The sequence below is a fragment of the Muntiacus reevesi genome, chromosome 3, assembly GCF_963930625.1.
Source record: "Muntiacus reevesi chromosome 3, mMunRee1.1, whole genome shotgun sequence".
Taxonomy (NCBI): domain Eukaryota; kingdom Metazoa; phylum Chordata; class Mammalia; order Artiodactyla; family Cervidae; genus Muntiacus; species Muntiacus reevesi.
In genome coordinates this window covers 55,506,389-55,526,930 of record NC_089251.1, presented here as the reverse complement: position 1 = coordinate 55,526,930, position 20,542 = coordinate 55,506,389, and the positions used below count along the sequence as shown (strand labels likewise).

The 20,542-nt window shown below is 39.6% G+C and overlaps 1 protein-coding gene across 6 annotated transcripts in view; it reads right to left on the bottom strand.

The window, feature by feature from the left end:
* The window catches only part of KDM3A (lysine demethylase 3A), a 55,831-nt gene that overhangs the window by 20,803 nt on the left and 14,486 nt on the right, over positions 1–20,542 (bottom strand). For 3 of the 6 annotated variants that reach the window (XM_065929151.1, XM_065929152.1, XM_065929153.1), the window contains exons 5-12: positions 20,315–20,417; positions 19,439–19,563; positions 18,685–18,757; positions 18,494–18,582; positions 11,661–11,824; positions 9,212–9,726; positions 5,302–5,506; positions 2,490–2,704 (exon numbers count right to left, since the gene is read on the bottom strand). In XM_065929151.1, the coding sequence (XP_065785223.1) occupies positions 2,490–2,704; positions 5,302–5,506; positions 9,212–9,726; positions 11,661–11,824; positions 18,494–18,582; positions 18,685–18,757; positions 19,439–19,563; positions 20,315–20,417 (1,489 nt within the window). Of the gene's footprint in view, positions 1–2,489; positions 2,705–5,301; positions 5,507–9,211; positions 9,727–11,660; positions 11,825–14,588; positions 14,642–16,570; positions 16,611–18,493; positions 18,583–18,684; positions 18,758–19,438; positions 19,564–20,314; positions 20,418–20,542 lie in introns of those variants that run through there. The other 3 variants (XM_065929154.1, XM_065929157.1, XM_065929156.1) reach the window with 3 other exon arrangements.

Genomic DNA, 20,542 nt, shown 5'->3' with positions numbered 1-20,542 from the left:
AGACCCTGAGGCTGGGAAAGAGTGAAGGCAAAATGAGAAGAGATGGCAGAAGACAAGATGGTTAGATAGCATCACAAACTCAATGGACATGAATCTGAGCAAACTCCAGGAGATAGTGAAGGACAGGGAAAGCTGGTGTGCTGCAGTCCACGGGGTTACAAAGAGTCGGACATGACTCAGCAACAGAACAACCACAAGGAGACTAAACTTCATGCAAGCAGAATTCCTGCTCAGATCCCCACCTCCACCCCACCCTCCAAGGAGTTCTGCACACTGCTGGTGCGTAGGAAGCCCTGCTGAGTAAGTCAATGAAGAAAGCAGCACTGGTTATGCAAGTTGAGGTTTAGACACAGGTATCAGAGAGCAGTGGTTCTTCACCTTTTGGGCCATGAGATCTTCTGAAACTATAAAGGCAGCAAGGACCATCCTTTCTCCAAAGAAAAAACATTTCACTCAAATCCACAAACCCAACCTTCAGTACAGAGTGTCTGGTTATTCACAGATGCCCCGAAACCTCTCAGACTGCCCATTAAAAACCCTCCGGGTGCTTAGGGAACCTGGAGGGAGCAGCACATTAACTAGCGAAGGCACAACTGTCCAAAGTTGACTCCTTCACAGACCAGAGACAGAAAGTCAATTTTGCTAGAGCCAGGAGTGATGCAGGCCCCCAGGACCAACTCACACTAACCAAATATTCAACAGATGGAGGCATAAGCTAGACTTCTACAAAGTAGCATCTTCTGTTCCAGAGGCCAAGCTCTGAGAACTGGAGGGAGGGGCCTTCCCTGCGACAGAGGAGTGCCAAATACAGCATCAGAAATCTTCAAGGAGTAGGAGCAAAGGGAGGACATTTTCCTAGGTCACAGAAAAGCCCAATGTTTCCATCAGAAGATCATTCTCTCTCTCTCCTGAACAAGACAGGATCAACACAGCCACATTCGTGTTCTAAGGAGAACATACATCTTTTCCTAATCCAGTCAGTGGTGACTTCTTTCTTCAGACTGACCATAAAACACATGACTAACTTCAGTTTGCTTCAAATTAATCCAACTGCTGACCTCTGCCATTTCATTACAATGTGAAAGCTCAGAGCATAATACATAGAGCTTCAAGCATTTTATAGACGAGATTTTACGAACTTCACCTTGGTCACTGGATTAGACTGTTTTCTTAGAGAGTAGTCTTAGACCTCTTAGCCATCTATTATTCAATGACTGTCACTGAAAAGACAGAATAAATGTATGAAGGCTGGGACTTGCTTCCTAACCTCAGGAGCAGAGGGCACTGTCTCACACGCTTCTCTAGGAACACCTTCAGGATCACTCACAGCGAGTTCCTCTCTCCAATTGACCAGAGTGTCACAGAGGAAATGAAGAGGAATATGACAATCAAGGAGGAAAGGCTAATAACATAATCATCTTAAACGACTGAGTTTCTTAATTATGCTCTTAAAAAGACAACTGTGTTTTTTTGGGAATGAAAAAATAAAAACCCACATTTTTCAGACAAGTCACCTTAAGCACAGAAAAAAACATCCATAGTTTAAAACAGCCCTGCTGATTCAGGAAGCTACTAACATTATTTCAAAGAAGTGTTTTTACATTCCAATCACTCATATACCACCTCTTGATCAGTTACTTGAGAATTCTTTAAGTCTTTAACTTAGAAGTATATAAGAAGAAAACTTCCGTAACTTTACTGAAAATGAAACACCAGAGTCATTTGTTCTAAATATAAGATCACAGGAAAAAAACTTTAATATGATTCTTGACTTATCACGGTCTCTACTGACCAACAGAACAGAGTGATTCTAAAGCTGTTTTTCAATTCAGTAGGACTTCAGCCGCCGTGGAGTTCACAATGCCACTCCCCACCTAGCGCTGAACTTTCATTCCTGGGAATGCCCCAGTTTTCACTCCCTGAACTCTGAGATACAAGAATAATCAAACTTATCTAATATATTATTTTGGTGCTTAAACTAGCTTCAGTTAATTCCTGGAACCAATTTTGGTTCCTACAATCAAAATTCTTAACACTGGTGTGTACAGATGCTTATATTGAAACGTATTTGGTTATACAAAGTCTGAAAAGATACCTACTAGAAAAATGAAAAGGCTTCACTTTTTACTTTCAACCATTTGTGAAAGATACAATGATGGAAGAAGTCTGAGACTGTCTCACCCCTCTAGGTGAGCCTATACTGTTGGTAATGCTGTGCAAATTCCACCACCATCTCCCTTTAGCTCTCTTAACAAAAAAGGAGCTCCACTCCTTTAGTAAACAACCTAAACAACTTCCAAAGAGAGGTAACTGACTCTGATTAATTCAACAGGCAGAACCTGTCACAAGGGAAAAAATGCAACCTCAGTATACCAAAGTCATCTAAATTCTGGGTGAAAATGAAACCTACACAACTAGGACTTAGGTGTCATTTAGGAATGAAAGTCAAGTTGGACTCAAAAATCCTACCCCCTAAGAGATGCTCTTACTGTGTGGCTCAATAGTTGACATAGCTTCCTTTTCAGAAATCACCATTTGACAGAAGTGGTCTCCAATGTTGGCCAGGATATACTTTGCTGTGTCCAAATCAGTCCCCACAACATTTCTGGTTAAAGGCAACCACAAGCCAATTGCTTCACTGTCATACTTGTTTGGTGTTAAGAAGCCTTCTACCCGCAACACACCATGTTTGTTGAACTGTAACCTAGAAGAAGTGAAAGGAAGAAAGGAAAAAAAAAAAGCGTGTTACATATATAAAATATTGATTTACACCTTGTTGTTACTATTTAAATATTTAAAATCAACCCCACTTCCTTCCCAGCTTTCTATAAATCTCCATGGCTAGTTACAGCCAATTTGCTATGTGGCAGCAACAGTATAAAGATTAAAACGTTCAGGTTTTCCCCCAAAAGACATGAAAGACTGGAGGGGAGAGGAGGTGTGTTTTACACTCCAACCAGTTATCTAATCCTATCACCTCCAGGGACAGCTACTGAACTTGCCTGATGTGGAAGTTAATAGCAAGGACCATCACAAGACATCACAGAAGTAAACTGACAACAAACAGAAGGTGATAAATAACCTGATCAGATCTGAATATAACTACTGCTAAAAGATTAATGCTCAGCAGAGGAAGGCTAACCCTAGATATCACTAAAGCCATAACCACATGAATTCATGAGGTATTCAGAATCCTTAAAAATTCTAGCTATAAATTATCATGCAAGTTTCTGGAATAACAGGCAGTGTTAAGATGGGCCTTGGTACCTAGGAAGGTGGAGCCGAAAGCTGAGTATTTTCTCAACATTCTCTTTCTCATACATCTTTGACATCTATCATGCTTTTTTCTAGGTTGTGTAGTAGTCTGGGATTTATTTAAACACAACAATATATGTCAATCTAGATGGAGATATAAAAGCAGTATATGACAGGTATCACAGCAATCACAGAGTCTTATACGAATCAGAGGAAGAAGTGCTGGGATAAGTTTGGTGGGACTAATATTAAGACTTCATGTTAAGAGACAGTAATTAAGCTTGGCCTTGCAAGAAAAGGTAGATATTATGTAACAGAGGGCATGTCAAGGAAACACTATTATATATAAAGGCAAGAAAAATGCAGGGACTGCAATTTCTTTATTAGTCATTGGGCAGTTGCCAAAATTTTTTGAGCCTGTGAGATGCACAAAGTTGTGCCTTAGGAAAATTATTTGTCCAGAACTGGAAGCACATGGGGAGCTGCATTAACAGATGCAAACGAGTTTCTAGGAGCCCATAGTTTTTAATTGACAGTCCAAATGAGAGCTAGTCGTAATTCTAAAAAATAAATTTGTGGAAGACATTTCAAATGGGGAGGAGACGGTGAACAGGATATGGCAACTGAACTTCACCGAGACCCTACCCTCTCCTATTTCATTTGCAGAACATAATGCGAAACAAACCTGATGGTACTTATGACAGTATCGATCATCACTGATTAGAGTTAGTTGAGCCTGAAATTCTACCTAGATTTCTGAGAAAATGTATCATATCTAACAGATCATCTATACCCAGAACAACACTGCTCATTTATATATCAAAAAGACCAGAAGGCTACCTTTCTCTTCACTCAGGATGGAAGAATTTGAAGAAAATTAAATTTGACTTTAAAATTAAAAAAGCAATGCAAAAATGATCTGCCTATAAAAGTAGAAAGAATTTTTTTAAAAGATACACCTCCTTCCTATTGGCATAGAGATGGGAATGCTCAAAAGCTGCCAGGGGGCATGGAGGCAGGTGCAACATTCCTCCAGGGCAATTTGGCAGAATTCATGTATCAAAGCCTTAAAACACACACCTTCTGATCCAGTAAGGGCACTTCCAGTGTCTCATCCAAAGTAAATAAACAGAGATACGGACAACAGATGATCATCTCTGTATTTAGTGGCAAAAAATACACACTAATCTGAATACCAATGAGGGAATAGGTTAAGGGAATTTTCAAACATCTATGGGTTCTTTCATAGTTATTCAAAAGTATTTGCTGAAAAAAGTTAGTATGATCGGACTTCCCTGGTGGCACAGCAGATAAGAACCTGCCTGTCAATGCAAGGGATGCAGGTGTGATCTCTGATGTGGGAAGATTCCAGGTGCCTCGGAACAACTAAAGCCCATGAGTCACAACTGCTGAGCCCACATGCTGCAACCACTGAGTCTCATGCCTTAGAGCCTGTGCTCTGCAACAAGAGAGGCCACGGCAATGAGAAGCCTGTGCACCACAACAAAGAGTAGCTCCCACTCGCTGTGACTAGAGAAAGCCCGCATGCAGCAATGAAGACCCAGTAGAACCAAAAATAAAAATAAATAATCTTTTAAAAAAGTCAACATGATCAAGTGGTTCCTATCACATACTGGGAAAGTACTATTGGGGAAAGTAAGATTCAAAACAGTATTTATACAATACAACAAGTAAGCATGCTTGAATATATTCTGTGACCACATAAACACTAAGATGCACTGAAAAGTTAACAGTAGTCATTTGCGTGATGGTTTTTAGAACCTTCAGAATTTTTCTGTATTTGTTATTTCTAAAATCAGAAGTTTATATTTTCAAGCTTCTTGCTTAAAAAAAAAAAGAAAAAAAAACAACTGAAAACGAGTATGAGTAGGAAATACCATGTAACAAGATCTAGACTCCTAAATCCACAGATTAGAAGTATCATCCCTAACTTTTCCCAGTTTTAGACTTACTATTGATAGAAGAGGAGGGAGAAAAGTACATTAAAGGGCTCAGAGCACCTCAGTTTTCCCCCACAGGCCTCACCTCCTGAAGTGAAAGAAGCGGCAGAACACAGGCGAGTCTTTCTGCGGCTCCTTGTCCTTGCGCAGGCTGTCCAGGCGGCACTCACGGCACTTGGGCAACTGTGCCACAATGTTCACGCAGGAGTCGTCCTGGACAAAGGCCTCGCCACTCTGCTGCAGCTTCTTGAGTTTAGCTGGGTCTGTTAAGACCGACTTCCGAGATGGGGCTAGTAAAAAAAAAAATGAAGGAAATGGCATTTCAGATTTTTTTAAAAATCACATCAATCTTTGACTGAATTCTACTCAAAAGATTAGATTTCCCAAAGGGAGAACTGCTCTTCTCAATTACTGATTCAACTGTAGTTTCTGAAAATGGCTGAAGACAACTATCAGAACAACTGGAAGTTTTACTCTCTTTGAAATGCTTCCCATTTGGTGAATCCATTTGGCAACATAAAACCCCAGACTCACAATTCCAAGGTAATGCATACTTGTATTCACAACCCTAGATAAGATAAACATCTTGGGGATTTCTCTGGTAGTTCAGTGGTTAGGAATCCACCTTCCAATGCAAGGGATGCAGGTTTGATATCTGGTTGGGGAACTAAAATCCCACATGCCCAGGGCAACTATGCCGGTGCGCTGCAAACTACAGAGCCCACACGCTCTGGAGTCCATGTGTGACAACTAAGACCCAAGGCAGTCAAAAATAAATAAAAATACGTAAATAATTAAAAAAAAAAAACAAACAAAACAAAAAACCTCCAAACAGATAAACATTGCAGGCAGACTTTTCCAAAGCAGACACTTAAACTCACTGCAAACTTAACAATACACAGGGATAGGTTTATCTCAATAGAGGACCACGTGGAAATCAATTCTGTCAGTTTTTACACTCAAAAAAGATTGGCTTAAGATGTGTTTTCTAAGGCATTCTGCAAAGCTAACCATTCCAAATATAACAAAACCCAAATAACATAGGCCCCTCAGTCTATAAGTTATTTTCTAAGTGCTTCCAAGAGCATTGACTCTTGGCCCTCAAACAATCTTAAATTTTCTTCATACATACTTTCCATTCAAGACTAAGAGCCTTGGCTAAAGACAGAATTGTGATTCTAAGTAAACTCACATTTAACTTTTAACTTAGGAGCAGGAGAACTTCAATGGAAATGATAACATAGTTTCTAAAGGGAGAAAAAAGTAGAAACCTAATTTTAAAGAGCAATCACTCTGTTAGTGGAAATAACACAGAAGGGAAATCTATTTCTAAGTCAAGAGCCCTCAGGCATGCAGTGAGCCCTCTGAATCTGTAGGTTCAACCAACCACGGTTTGAAAATACTACACAGGGACTTCCCTGGTGGTCCAGAGCATGGGTCCAATCTACAACCCAATTTTTTTTTAAAATGAAAAGAAAACACTACACAATCTGTGGCTGGTTGCATCTGCAAATGCAGAACCCCAGTGTCAGATGGGTAATTTACGGCTGACCGTAGCATTGTGTATTTGCAGATTTTTGGTATCTGCAGGAGTCCTAGAACCGATCCCTCCTGGATACTGAAAGACAACTGTATTTCATATAAAACCGGCAAAAAAGACCTTACCTTGGGGTCCAAGGGGGCTGGAAGAGGAAAGTAGATTCTTAAACAAAAAAACAAAAACACAACTTTGGGGGAAACAGTCAAGAGATGGGTGGGAGACGCTGGTAAGCAGTCTTGAAGGAAACTAGAAGAAAGACCTCAAACCAAAGAAGACTTTAAATAAAATAAGCATCTTTAATAAATCACCTTTGATGTGTCCTGATGTTATCTCTCTCTTAAAGCAGGACTAAAGCACACCTTAAAATGCTAAATAGATGCCGCCAGGCCTCGACTCCTTAAACATTCTTATTCCGTGAAAGAGAAGGTAAAGTAAGAAAGGAGAGAAAATAAAGTAATCAGTAGTTCAGGATGGAGTTTTATAATTATAAATTTTATATAATTTACAAAATTCCATCCTGATACTGAAAATACATCACCCTTTGAACGGGACCAGGTTTTCCCAAGCCGAGTCCAGAGATTATCTTACAACTGTTTTGCCTGGGCTGAAAAGAGCAAATATCTAGAAATAAGCAAGTTGAATTATTTAAAGCTAGCTCTGTATTGAGGAGATCAGCGGTTGCCTCCTCATCAGTGATTCTCTTAACTTAGAACCGAACCAAGGAAAAAAAAGCAGTACTGACTTCTGAGAAGCCATGCATCTACCAAACAGAAAAAAGGGTGGCTGTTCAACTCCAGCTTGCTTTTGTTTCGTAACCCCTAAGTAAGGTCACACAGTGGAGAAGCAGTGTCCAGTGGAGTCTTTCCATATCCACAAGCAATACTGGTGGAAACAGTACAGAGATCTCAGTAGGCTTCTAATCACACTGCCTTACTCCTCAGCCAGAGGTCCCAGGAGACAGCACATACCAGGATGTAACATGGCCTCTCATTTCCCTCAAAATCATTTTAGTTGGAACAGAGTTGCACAACATATTAAGCAAGACAAAGTTGGACTCTGAAACTCACTTCTGTATCTATAATGTGTTTACTGGTCTAGAACTTTTACTGCTTCTTCACATAATATTAAAATAATTTGCCTTAAAACTAGTGGAATGTGAAGGTTGGTGACTCAAAAAGAAAAAAGAAATAGAACAGGGATATGATCATGAATATTCACTTTCTTGGGGAGTTACATAACTCCTGAGGAACAGTATAATCTTATGCAATTAATTTCATGCAAATTACCAGCTATATCAACTTAAACCTCAAGAATGAAGAAGCTGGGTTAGAAGAATTACTCAGCAAAGAAAGTTCTTTTCCAATTCCTCCAACTCTACTTCAGGAAGACCCTCAGTCAAATCCATCCATCCTGCCCTCCAGTTTCAGAGCCCTGCAGGAAGAGCTAGTGTGGATTATCCATTTGTTACTTATCCAAATGAACGGCGTTTTTAAGTGTTTTTCAAGTTTTTTTACACCCAGTTGACATCTATCAAATCTATTTTTAAACTGAACCTTTTGACATACTGGAGCCATTTAGCTCTGTTAATTCTAGTAAGAGAGCTTCTAATAACTCCCATCGCTGAAACGCATCCTCAAACTTATAAGTATTGTGAAATACAATGTGCCATTCTCTGTAAGAAGAGCACTGAACTCTGAACCGTGCGTGCAAAGGGACATCCCTGGCAATCCAGCGGCTGGAACTCCGCTTCCGCTGCAAGGGACTCGGCTTCAATCCCTCGCTGGGGAACTAAGACCCCACATGCTGTGTGGCGCGGCCAAAAAACTTAAAAACAGACCAACAAAAATTACGGGTGCAGCAGGACCTTCCCTTAAGCAAAGAGGGAAATCCTAAGTTAACACTGTCCCCTAAATTCTTTAACTAAAAATCTCTTTGCTAGAGGCAGTGATGCAATTCCCTTTTTTAAAAAACTTCAAATCTGAACCATACCTGTGTGAGCATAAAACTTTAATCACTTCCTTCTCTCCAACACAGATGTTACAGAAAAATCAGTTATAGGATGACGATAAAGCAATCAAATCACTTTAGATTTTATTTCAAAACTTTCTTACAACCAAAAACTGGGACCCACCTAAGTCATATGGTAAAATGCATATAAGGGCATCCTTGCAGCCTTTAAAGTGCTGACAGACATCTACAACTAATGCACTGGGTAAAACTGTTGGTATGAACCCATGTGTCTCACAGCTCATCTGTGTTTCCATATACATAGAATCAATTCCACCAAAATATGAACAGTAATCATTTCTCAGAAGATTTAGGGGTTTTACTTTCTTCTTTGAACTTTTTCTACAGTCATTTTCCTATTATTTTCTCATAAGGTAAGAAGAAGATAATGTATGTACTGACAACCATTTCTTACCTTCTACCAATAAACATATGCAGAAACACTTACCATTCTGGAATTTATTGTTGCTTCTTGTACAGCAGCTTTCAGGATCTACTTTTGCTGAAGGCGCCTTTATATTCTGTGACTGGCAGCCTAAAGTTGAAGGTTCTCCCCTTTTTTCTATGCAACTATTAGGACCGTTACTACTGACAGCTGCTTTCTCTTCTGGCTTCTTTGAAAGGACATCAGATGTGGAAGGTGCATGTTCGAAATGCTTCTGCAGTTCAGGAGTGTTGGTAATTTCCAATTCTGCCATAGAAGACACCTTTGTTGGTACACACTCCTTAGGAGGGTCAGTTGATGGAGGAAGAGATTCCACACTGCTTTCCTCATCAGTGCTGGTCTTCAGTTGGGAACAGTTTCCCTTTGGTTCACTCAGGGTTTTTACGTCTCCAGTTCCAATCTGAGAGGACTTTGAAGAGAGCAGTTCTACTTTGCAGGCAACATCTGGTTTTGTTCTCAGTATTTCAGGCTTTGTATTTAGACAGGAAGAAAGTTCTGGTAAAATCTGTTTATGACATCTGAAAAAGATTAATATGGAAAACTAGCATCTAGGCCCCTTTCATCTCTTCCCCACCTTCCAAAAATGATTGCTTGCTTCCCTAAAGTTACCAGTATGAAAGAGAAAAGAAAACTGCTTATATCAGAGAATTCAGGATAGGTTTCTGTGGGCTGGAGTTAAAAGTAATCAGTCAATGGCTATGCAAAAAGATCTTAAGACACTAAGAAAAACACACAACGCTAAATTCTATCTGCGTGTTCTCATAGTTAACTACTTTATGTATTTCTTATAGCAAAATGAAACTTAGCTTTCCCTCAAAACAGAATATCACATGAAACCAAAATCACGAGAAGCATAAAACTCCATCTATGAACATGTTACCAGCCTAGGCACTGGACAATCGCATGCTTGTCTGGTCAGCGATCAGGACCCAAAGCAAACAGAAAAGCCAGCTGATGATGTGCTTGTTCACAGAACAATCTGATACCCTCTCCACCCCTAATAGGGGTTTATCCTTAAAGAATTTTTGTTTCTCTGAAATTTGTCCAAAAGTTCTTTCCTCAGCAGAATGCAAAGTCCTTTTTCCCTCTTACACTAGTTTTCCTGCCTCTACCAAAGGATCTCATCCTGGAGAAGTTCTCACTGATGCACTCATGTTGTTGCTGAGTTGCTCAGTTGTGTCTGATTCTTTGTGACCCCATGGGACTATAGCCCACGAGGCTCCTCTGTCCATGGGATTCTCCAGGCAGGAATACTGGAGTGGGTTGCCATTCCCTTCTTCAGGGATTCTTCCCAACCCAGAGATCGAATCCAAGTCTCCTGTATTGGCAGCAGATTCTTTACCACTGAGCCACCTGGGAAACATTCATATTAGACATCTTTGCTTGGGTACCACCAAACTTCTTACTGTTTCCCTCTTTCTACTCTGAATAAACCACCTCTCCCCACCTTGCCCTCTCTCTGACTCTTCTGTGGTCATCCTCTAAGCTCCCTCCCCCACAGCCTGCTGTCCTCCCTGTGAACTGCTGTGCTGCTCATGCACTGTCCCATTTACTACAGTGGTCTTCTAAGCCCACCTTTCTACACCAGTTTCTGAGCCCTATCTTAGGTCTTTACAACTGCTTACACAGGTCATCACCCCTCCTAAAAAAGATCCTTCCCTTAAAACTCATCTCTCCATTAATCTTGTGGCTACTTTAAATTTCTGATTAGATTTTACATTTCTTATTCCATTATCTTCTGTAAATAGTAACTATAAGTCATAATTACTGCTTCCTTGATTTTATGTCTTACTGTTTTCTCTACTGCTCCATCTCTCAGCTATAGTTGAGATCCAGGCTGAAGGTCACTCACTGGAACCCTGTCTCCCTCTACCCCACACTCCCATGGATCTCAGTCTTCCACACACAACCAAATGGCTCCCCTTTCCTTGAAAGTGGACATCTATTCTCCAGCTGTTTGTAATATTTCAGTGGACCATTCCTTCTATACAAAGTCAAGAAAGCTCCTCTTTCCTCACACCCCTTTCTTTTCTGTGGCCTATTGTAAGTAGGTCTGTATGCCAACTACACATTATCACCTCTGATGGCATATGACCAACTGGAAACTCTAACCTCCCCTGACAACCTGAGATACACTGAATGGCAGGTCATTACATCAAATTTTCACTGCACTAACACTCTCTCTCTAAACACTGAATGTAGGGTCAATCTTGCCACCCAAGCAATGTCAGCTCAGACAGAAAGAACCATGGCTAAAATAACCCTTCTGTATTATGATCAAACATCAGGATGGGCTTCCCTGGTGGTACTTACGGTAAAAGAATCTACCTGCCAATGCAGGAGACGTAAGAGATGCAGGTTTGATCCCTGGGTTGAGAAGACTCCCTGGAGGAGGAAATGGCAACCCATTCCAGTGGGTTGCAAGATTAAACATCTTTAACTTCTGACTCACCCCTGAGGGATTTTTGCTCCCAGGTTCGGTGGAGAGTTGGCGGCTTGGGGAGTGCTCTGCTGTCTTGGGTCCTTACTTGGTGGAGTAGCTGCAGTACAGCCAAGCAGTATCTCCTTAAAAACTGTTGTGGGAACAGACTGTACAGGACACACACTGGGAGAGGCCTAAAAGATACCAAAGCAAGCAGATGTTAACAGGGAAGCCCCTAGTGGCAGAATTACAAAATGCTTGCAAGATTCAAGTTTATTTGCTTGGTTTAGTAGTCAACAAGCACAATACCACCACCAAATAAAAAGAAAAGAACAGAAGAACAATGAATAAATCACAAATTAAGAACTTATACCTGAGGACTATCAAACAAGTCACTCCAGCTTTGCACAAAACTTGCGTCTTCCTAGAAAAGACCACAAGTTGATCTCTTACAGACCTTTGAATACCAGGAAAACGCAGCCATGTGGCAATTACTTGACTAGTGCAATGCTGAGCTTTTTATCAACTGTCTTCAAATGGTGGCAGCTTCACATGCATTCAGTTCAGCGTTACTGAGTGCCCACCACGCACTTACTGCGAGGACTGGCAGGAGACCAGACCACATAGGGCTCTTGCAGGCAGTGGAGCCTACTGGGTACCAACATAAGCCTTTACAATGCAATAAAGGTTGAGGACATGGTTCTTGCTTGTAAGTGCTCATCAAGTCACAAAGGTCATCCCAAGCTGCAAAAAATATCAAGTCATGATAGGCCTGTGGGACAAAGTTAAGACACTTGTCCCCTTCCCTTTTTGTGTACTTTTACCTTTACAAAAATATGAGTAACAGACCAACTTCTTCCCAGTTTATACTATCCAAAAAAACAAATCTTCCCACCATGGGAAGAGAAGGGAGAGATTAAACTCAACTCCAGACAACTGAACATTCTATGGCTAAACCAGGTGAAATCCACAGACCATTTTCACCATCCTTTTCGCATATGTGTAAATTTAAAGTCACTTGTCCTTTTCAATCATTATCTCTTTCAATGACCTTTACATTCACTTTACCACCAGATCTAAACTTGTAGAATCTTCTATTTACTAACTCCTAAAATATGATGTAGAACTTCTCTTAGTAAGAGTTTTTAAAACCACAGGTTTTAAAACCTCACGATTCTGAATGTAAACCATGTAGCCTACATGTGAATCTTCTTTGCAGACATTTACTTTGATGGCCTTGAAAATACTGTCTAGTATATGCTAAATAAAGACATCTGAAAAATAAGAATTTACTTAATCAATATTAAAGTTCTGGCACAGCTTTCCGCTATGTCAAGGTGCTAAGTTATCTGATCGTGAATTACACTATGAGAGCTCAGTTTTGGTTAAATATTAGCTTAGTGTTTCCCAGAAGGATCTTTGGCGGGGGAGGCTTTGACCAATCTAAGGACATCCCTCGGATAGCCAAACTTTACCTCTTTGGGCCTCAGTTTCCTCATTTTTAAAATGAATTAAAGAAATAAGATATTTTTATTTTGTTACGATATCCACTGAACTGCTCAAGCCAAAAACCCTCCATCTCATTTCCCATATCAGTCAACCAGAAAATGCTGCCTCTATTTCCAAAATGTTTGTGGAATATATCAACTTCTTTCCAGGCCACCTCTACCACCATCTTTCCCCTAGACTATCACGTGTATACTAAGTGGCCTGACCTTCCATTTTTGCCTGAACCTTTTGCCTCTTCTCTGAAGTTAAAATTCTACCACAGAGCAATTTTTATAAAACATAAATCAGTCACTCCACTGCCGACTAGAATTCTACATGGTCTGGTCTCCGCCAACCCCCTCACCTCATATCACTGCATTTGTTAAAGGTGCTCCAACTAAACTGGCTTCCTTTCTGGTCTCCAAATGTTCTAAGTTCTTTCTTGCCTGCACCTTTGTACTTGCTATTCCCCTCTGGGTCTGGACATTTTCATGTGGCTGGTCCCATCCTTCAGCCTCAAATCTGCTCAACTGTCACCTCAGAATCTCTGATCACTCTTTCCAAAGCAGTGTCCCAAAGCATAACTGCCTTATACTTTATATTATCATGTTTCTATCTTCCATTGTACTAACACACTGTGCAAATACCTTAAGTTACTTTTTTTTTTTTTCTGTCAGTCTCTTCACAATGAAATATAAGCCTTCTATGGGCAGAGACCCTGCTCTTACATCACTGTTACATCTTTTAAAGCCAGGCACAGAGCAAATGCTCAATAAATAAGACTGCTGGAGTGTATGAATGGATAAATGCTCTTAGCACTTCTTCTTTGAAAATATTAATAGCTACAACTGTATTCTGAGTTAACTCAAGAGCCAAGCAGTAATGCTCAAAAATGTCTAGCACATATTACATGCTCAGTAAGTATTAACTGGAACTAGGGATGGAGAACCAGATGGAAGGAAGGAGGACTCTTGTTTTTACAATGGTGCCTCACCATACCAGGCAAAAGTTCTGGAGAGCAATGGCAACAACAGCACAGTGGCCAAGAATGCTGGGTTTTGGTGTTAGACCCTGGCTGGAATCCAGTCTCTTGACACTTGCTAGCACGTTGCTTAAGCTCTCTGAGCTTCGGTTTCCTCAGTCGTAGTGAGGAGTAATAAAGGAGAGTAATGAGAAAAAAGGCAAGTAATGAAGCATACTGTATACGGCAGTGCTTTACCACAGTGCCTAGCACATTGATTAGCTATCTCAAAGCAGAAATACATCATGCAAAATTCCTCGGTTCAGTCACCATGTGTTAGAATGATCATAACCTGGATCATTTCCTTTAAGAAACTGAAGTAAGTACATCACTCTATAACTTTCCTAAGGTTTAGCTTAATAGGCATAGGACTCTGATTCCAAACCCATCTCCATGTGCACACCGCTGCACTGGCCTCTGACTTGACAAGGGTCAAAGTTTCTTCTTACCTGAAGAGTTTTCCCTGAAGGTCTTCTATACCAGTCATGGCAATAGTTCCTCCCTGCCAGCAGACGGAGATAATATAATTGAGTGTATAATGATATTCCAAAAAGGATACTGCTGGCTCATACTATTCAGCAGACTGTCTCAATTAACCAGGCAACATCCTAACTCTGAGGAATAGTCTGCTAGGCAGAGAAGACCTTCAAGGAGCCAGATGCTACTGGCAAACAGGTTCACCTTATCCAGAAGTATTCATCAAGGCAATAAAGACTCTCATCTACCTAATCCTAAACTCCTGTCACCCAAAGACTACCAACTCTGCACACATCCAACATATCTGCAAAGTGGAAACACAGTGAGACATGCACCAAGTGTGTTACTGTACTCACCTTTCACTCACACATTTAAATGAACTCTCTTTCTCTCCCCACATCTTTCTTTACCTCTCCATCTCTCCTGAAATTTAGGCTAGGCCAGTGTTTCCAAAAACTTGTCTGATTACAAGGATGACCCATGACAAAGGAGAATATTTACTGATATGGAAAACATTCACAATATACTATGGAATCATGGAAGCTACATAAGAGTATGATTTTTAGTTTTTTTTTTTTTTTTTTAAAGAAGTCTCTATGAATATACATGAAAAAGAAAAACAAACAAAAACAGGAGGAGGACAGGTATTCCAAAATGTGAATAGTGAGTATCTGAAAAGTATGATTATGAGTGATCTTTTCTTTACTATGCTTTTCTAGGTTATCTATATATTTGTCAATGAGAGTAACTTTTTAAAAAAAATGTAAGAATCTTTATTTTGAAAATACGTGCAATAGAAAGGAGAGTAACTTTTCATAATTACAAATATAGTAATAATTTCTAAAACATCAATACCTAGGTAAAAATTTACCATCTCCAACTTCCTTTAGAATGAGAAGATAACTAGGATAGGTCTTTTTTTGTTTGTTTGTTGAGGCAAGGAGTGTGGCTTTATTTGGAAAGCCAGCTGACTGAGAAGATGGCAGACTAATGTCTCAAAATAACCATCTTCTAGGATAGGTCTTACGAGCTGAAACAGACATGCTTTTATACATCAAATTTATTTTCACATTTTAGATGTAAAAGTTAAGGCTCAAATAGGTTGAGGGACTTATCTCCCAGCCAAAGTTCAGGCCTTTTTGGAAATAGATTCTACTGTTCCCAGTAATAAGTTCACACAAACCTACTGAGCTGGATAGGATGCTGACAGACAGCAGAGAGACCTGCTCCCTGCCCTTCAAGAGTGGGAGTCAGTAAAGATTGTCATACTGAGTGAAATAAGTCAGAGAAAGAAGGAAAAAGACTGCATGACACCCCTTATACGTGGAATCTAAAAAGGAATGATACCAGTGAACTTACAAAACAGACACTCACAGACTTAGAGAATGAATTTATGGTTGCCTGTATACACTGCTCTATTTAAAATGGATAACCAACAAAGACCTACTCTATAGCACATGGAACTCTGCTCAATGTAATGTGGCAGTCTGGATGGGAAGAGAGTTTGGGGGAGAATGGAGACATGTATATGTATGGCTGAGTCCCTCTACCGTTCACCTGAAACTATTACAACATTATTAATTGGGTATCCCCTAATACAAAATAAAAAGTATTTTTTAAGATGAATTTTCAATAAATAATATTAAAGCATAAAAGACTAATATTTTATTGATCCATAGATCAGCTTCTAATCTATGAATATGATATATATTTTCATTAATTTGTGGCTTCGTTCAACAGTTTCATGATTGTCTCCATTAAAAAAAAGAAAAAAGTGTGAGTCAGGAAGAGAGGATCTCTTACATATGTATGTTACTATATTTTACAGGCACTACCTTTGCCTTCAAGGTCATAAATTTACTTGCTCAGTTGCCTATCACTTCACTGATAAACCTGACACTCTAAAGAACTGGCACCTTTCCCAACAGGACATCCCCAATGACCCCAGTCCTACCTGTACCCCAGGTTGATTCCTCCATGATCCATTAGGATGCCATTTCCTGAGTCATGGTCCTCACCTCAACAGAACATCATGTGGCTCTCCTTTTCATCTCACTGACCGTTTACAATGATGCCTTCTCTATGACAGACAACACTCAAATAACTTCTCCAAATCATCTTTTATTATCTCTATCCATGACTGCTAACAATTTATCCAATGCCAAAACCTGACAGATTACTATTATACTGCTTCTCTTTCAGCTTCTAACAACCTGGATCACTTGACAATATCCCATAAGCTTACCTCTAAGAGGCAGTAATCACTTGCCTGACATCCTCAATTTACAATTCTTACTATACTACTTCAATCTGGTAAACGTTAAGGCAAAATGAAAAGGGAGTAATATTAATTTCCAAAATGACCTCTCCATTCTTTCCTGGACCACCTGAGGTCAAGTCTTCACATATGGAAGAAAAACAGAGGTACTAGATACCTCGGTTTACAAAGTTTCTGCTCAAGTATCAAAGCTCCTGTGGCCTGTACATAGGCTTAAGGTTCAGGAAAGTCGATCATTCTAGCTACCCAGATTTCTTTAGTATTTGTGTGGTATATGCTTGCTTTGGTTTTAGTTGATGTTGTAGTCCAGTCTGCCCTGATTCAGAATCTCAGATTCATTCAATGACTCTGACCACTCTCATGCCATCTCTCCTTGCCCTCTTCCTCCAGACACCTGAATTTCCCTCCAAAACGCTGCCAACAATCTCAACTTGGTCAATTTTAAAATTCAAAACTCCAGCCTGGAGCAGAGCATCATAAAGGCATTTTTGACAATTATAACACAGTAACATATCCATGTAACTTAAATACATTTGGATACCTAAGTTGTGAGAAAGTTATCTGTATTGTAATAATACCTAAGGATTCAACTCACTTAAAGAAAGAGCCTGAAGTTTTTTTTACCCAGATTTCAAATTCTGACCCTGGTATTTATACTCCCTTGAGTTTATCCCAGTCCTCCATCCCCTTATTAGGCTAGTGTGTCTAGCCCAATCTTTTGGGAATTCTGACTAAAACTGTCCCCAGTGTGTACACTGTGATGTTCTAAAGGCATGTACTAGTAATTACAAAGCATAATAAAACAGAGAATTTGACCTACTCTGGGATATGGGTTAAAACAATGGTAGAGATGTTAAGTGAGGCTTCCCCAAGGAAGCAATATCACATTAGAAAGATACATGGGAGTTAATTAGAATGAAGACGGCATTAGAAGAGAAAGGGGAACAGCAAGTCCTGAGGTTGGAGAGAACATGAGGTACCTGAAGAGCTAAAGAAGACCAGCTTCTCCACAGCATGAAAGAGATGGAAAAGCTGACAGCCTTAAGTTTCTTGATCCAAATCCTCACTACTTCAAGAGGATAGAAGTAAATCCAGTACTTGAACTCAACAGTGCCACTCATAGAAGCCAGTACTTTTCTCGGCAGAAATTAGTAATGGCAAACCAACTGCTTCCTTCAAAAAGCAAGTATGTTGGTTCACCCAATCATGAATGACCAATCCAGACCTATTGTCCAGGTGGGAGTCCTATTTCAACACCAATCTACTCAGAATTCTAAGGTTCCTCCCCTCTTCTCATGGATGGCATTCTTTTGATTTGATATACACAACTCAATTTATCTTTAAAAATACCTCCATGTGGTGGAATTGTCAAATCTACTGAGGATTTTCAACCAACATCAAAAATAGTGAACCAGAAACTTATATTATCTCCATCTGCTTGAGCATAGAAATTATGGCCAAGATCTGGGACTAGCAGAGCGCAGACACAACAGCATGGATGAGCAGAGAAAACAGCCTTATTACCACTAAACATACTGGCCATGCAGTGCAAGAATTAAAGAGAGCTTCACACAAGTGACAGAAAAAAAGCAAGGCTACCTCGGAGCATGATTTTGCCTGTTTGGAAACCAGGTTTCCAGTATTCTCCGAAGACTTGCGTTTCACAGCTCCCATTCTTGTAGAATTACCTGAAATAATTAAAAACAGGTAAGTCAGCCTCCCTGTTTCTATTAAGGTGAGAAGGATGAAGAGGAAAGGAGAACAAAAGTTTTAATCAATCAGTATCTTACCACATGTCACAAAGTTATCATGTACAACTTCAACATGAATCAGTGATGGATCCACGATTTTCAGTGCTGGAATCTTAAGAACAAACAAAACAAAGATACCAGGAAATTTTTAAAATGCTCAGGAATATACCAGAAATTACCTCTATCACTCAGTCGTGTCCTGACTCTTTGCGACCCCACAGACCATAGCGCGCCAGGCTCCTCTGTCCACAGGATTCTCCAAGCAAGAATACTGGAGTGGGTTGCCAATCCCTTCTCCAGAGGATCTTCCTGACCCAATTATCAACAAACTTGGGTCTCCTGCATTGCAGGCAGGTTCTTAACCGTCTGAGCCACTAGAGAAACTAGTTAACAATAGGGGTTTCTTACATATAATTTCCTTTTAAAAAATAATTGATTTTTCTTCTACTCTGTCTGATATTTTAATATAAAATAACAAAGGTACGTGACGGTAAAAGTGTTAGTCACTCAGTCATGTCTGACTCTTTGTGACCCCATGGACCGTAGACCACCAGGCTCTTCTGTCGATGGAATTTCTCCAGGCAAGCATACTGGAGTGAGTTGCCAATCCCTTCTCCAGGGGATCTTCCCGATCCAGGGATTGAACCCAGGTCTCCTACACTGCAAACAGGAGATTCTTTACTGTCTGAGCCACCAGAGAAGCCCCATTTAGCTCTTATAAGATACTGTAATTCCTTTTTATAATTATCTTCCCCTGTCAACTTATCTTACATGCAATTATCATCATCTTTACCTCCTCACAGTTGACTTGAAGAGTTTTTGACGTTGGGTTTCCATTTACAATGGTTGCAGAAAACCACTGAGTTGATGGGTCCAAGCTGTAAATTTTTACTTCCGAGCCAACTAAATTTTTGTCACCTTAAAAAATAATTAAAAAAAAAAAAAAAATCCTTAGAGCAATTTGCATTATCTCTGAATAGCACCATTTATCCAGCATAATTTTTCCCCAAGTCTTTAAAAAAACATGGAATAGACAAAAAGGAAACATTAAAAGATATTGCTATAAACTTAAGACAACATTTCAGCAAAGGTAGGAGAAAATGTAAACTTTCCATTTTAAAGCTTTGATTTCCTATTGCTTTATCTAGACTTGGCAGTATATTTATCCTAGCACCTGTATCAGACCAGGTAGTATCAGATAATTCATTGAGACCTAACTCACTCTGCTATGTAGTTTTAGAGGATCCATATTCAGGAACCTCGTCAGAACTTCTAAGTTTCCTAAAACATTCACAATTATGAAACTGACCAAGAAAATCAATAACAGTAACTGGCAAGATCAAGATCACCAAATTAATGTTTTACTCATTTTATAAGATTGAACTTCCAAACATATCGAATTTCATGTCAAAATATAGCTGAGCTTGTTCAGTATCTACTTCACTTTTATGTTGTTCACATGATCCTTGGGCTTTCCACATTTCAGAGGCTTTAGAATACATTAAAGAATACAATCCTCCTCTCATCAAGCTGCATGGGAAATGCATCTAAAGAATTACTAAAAAATGAGACATTTTAATGAGCAAATGAGTGAGAAGGGCTAAAACACAGCTTACAAAACTAATCACTGGTCAACTCATGAGCTATCACCAACAGACAATCCACATACCTTGTAAAAGATGACTTTCATCTAAATGTTTCACAATCAAAGCTTGAAATTCTTTACTGACACTCTGATTATCCATCAGTGAAAGACGGAGATTGTTTACATCCTGAAAAATTGAAAATCATTATATTTTAAGGTAACAAATAAGAACAGTTGTTTAAATTCCAGTGGATTATTTCAATTCATTTAATCACAGGGATTAATATAGTGTCAATCAGCCATTTGATGGCA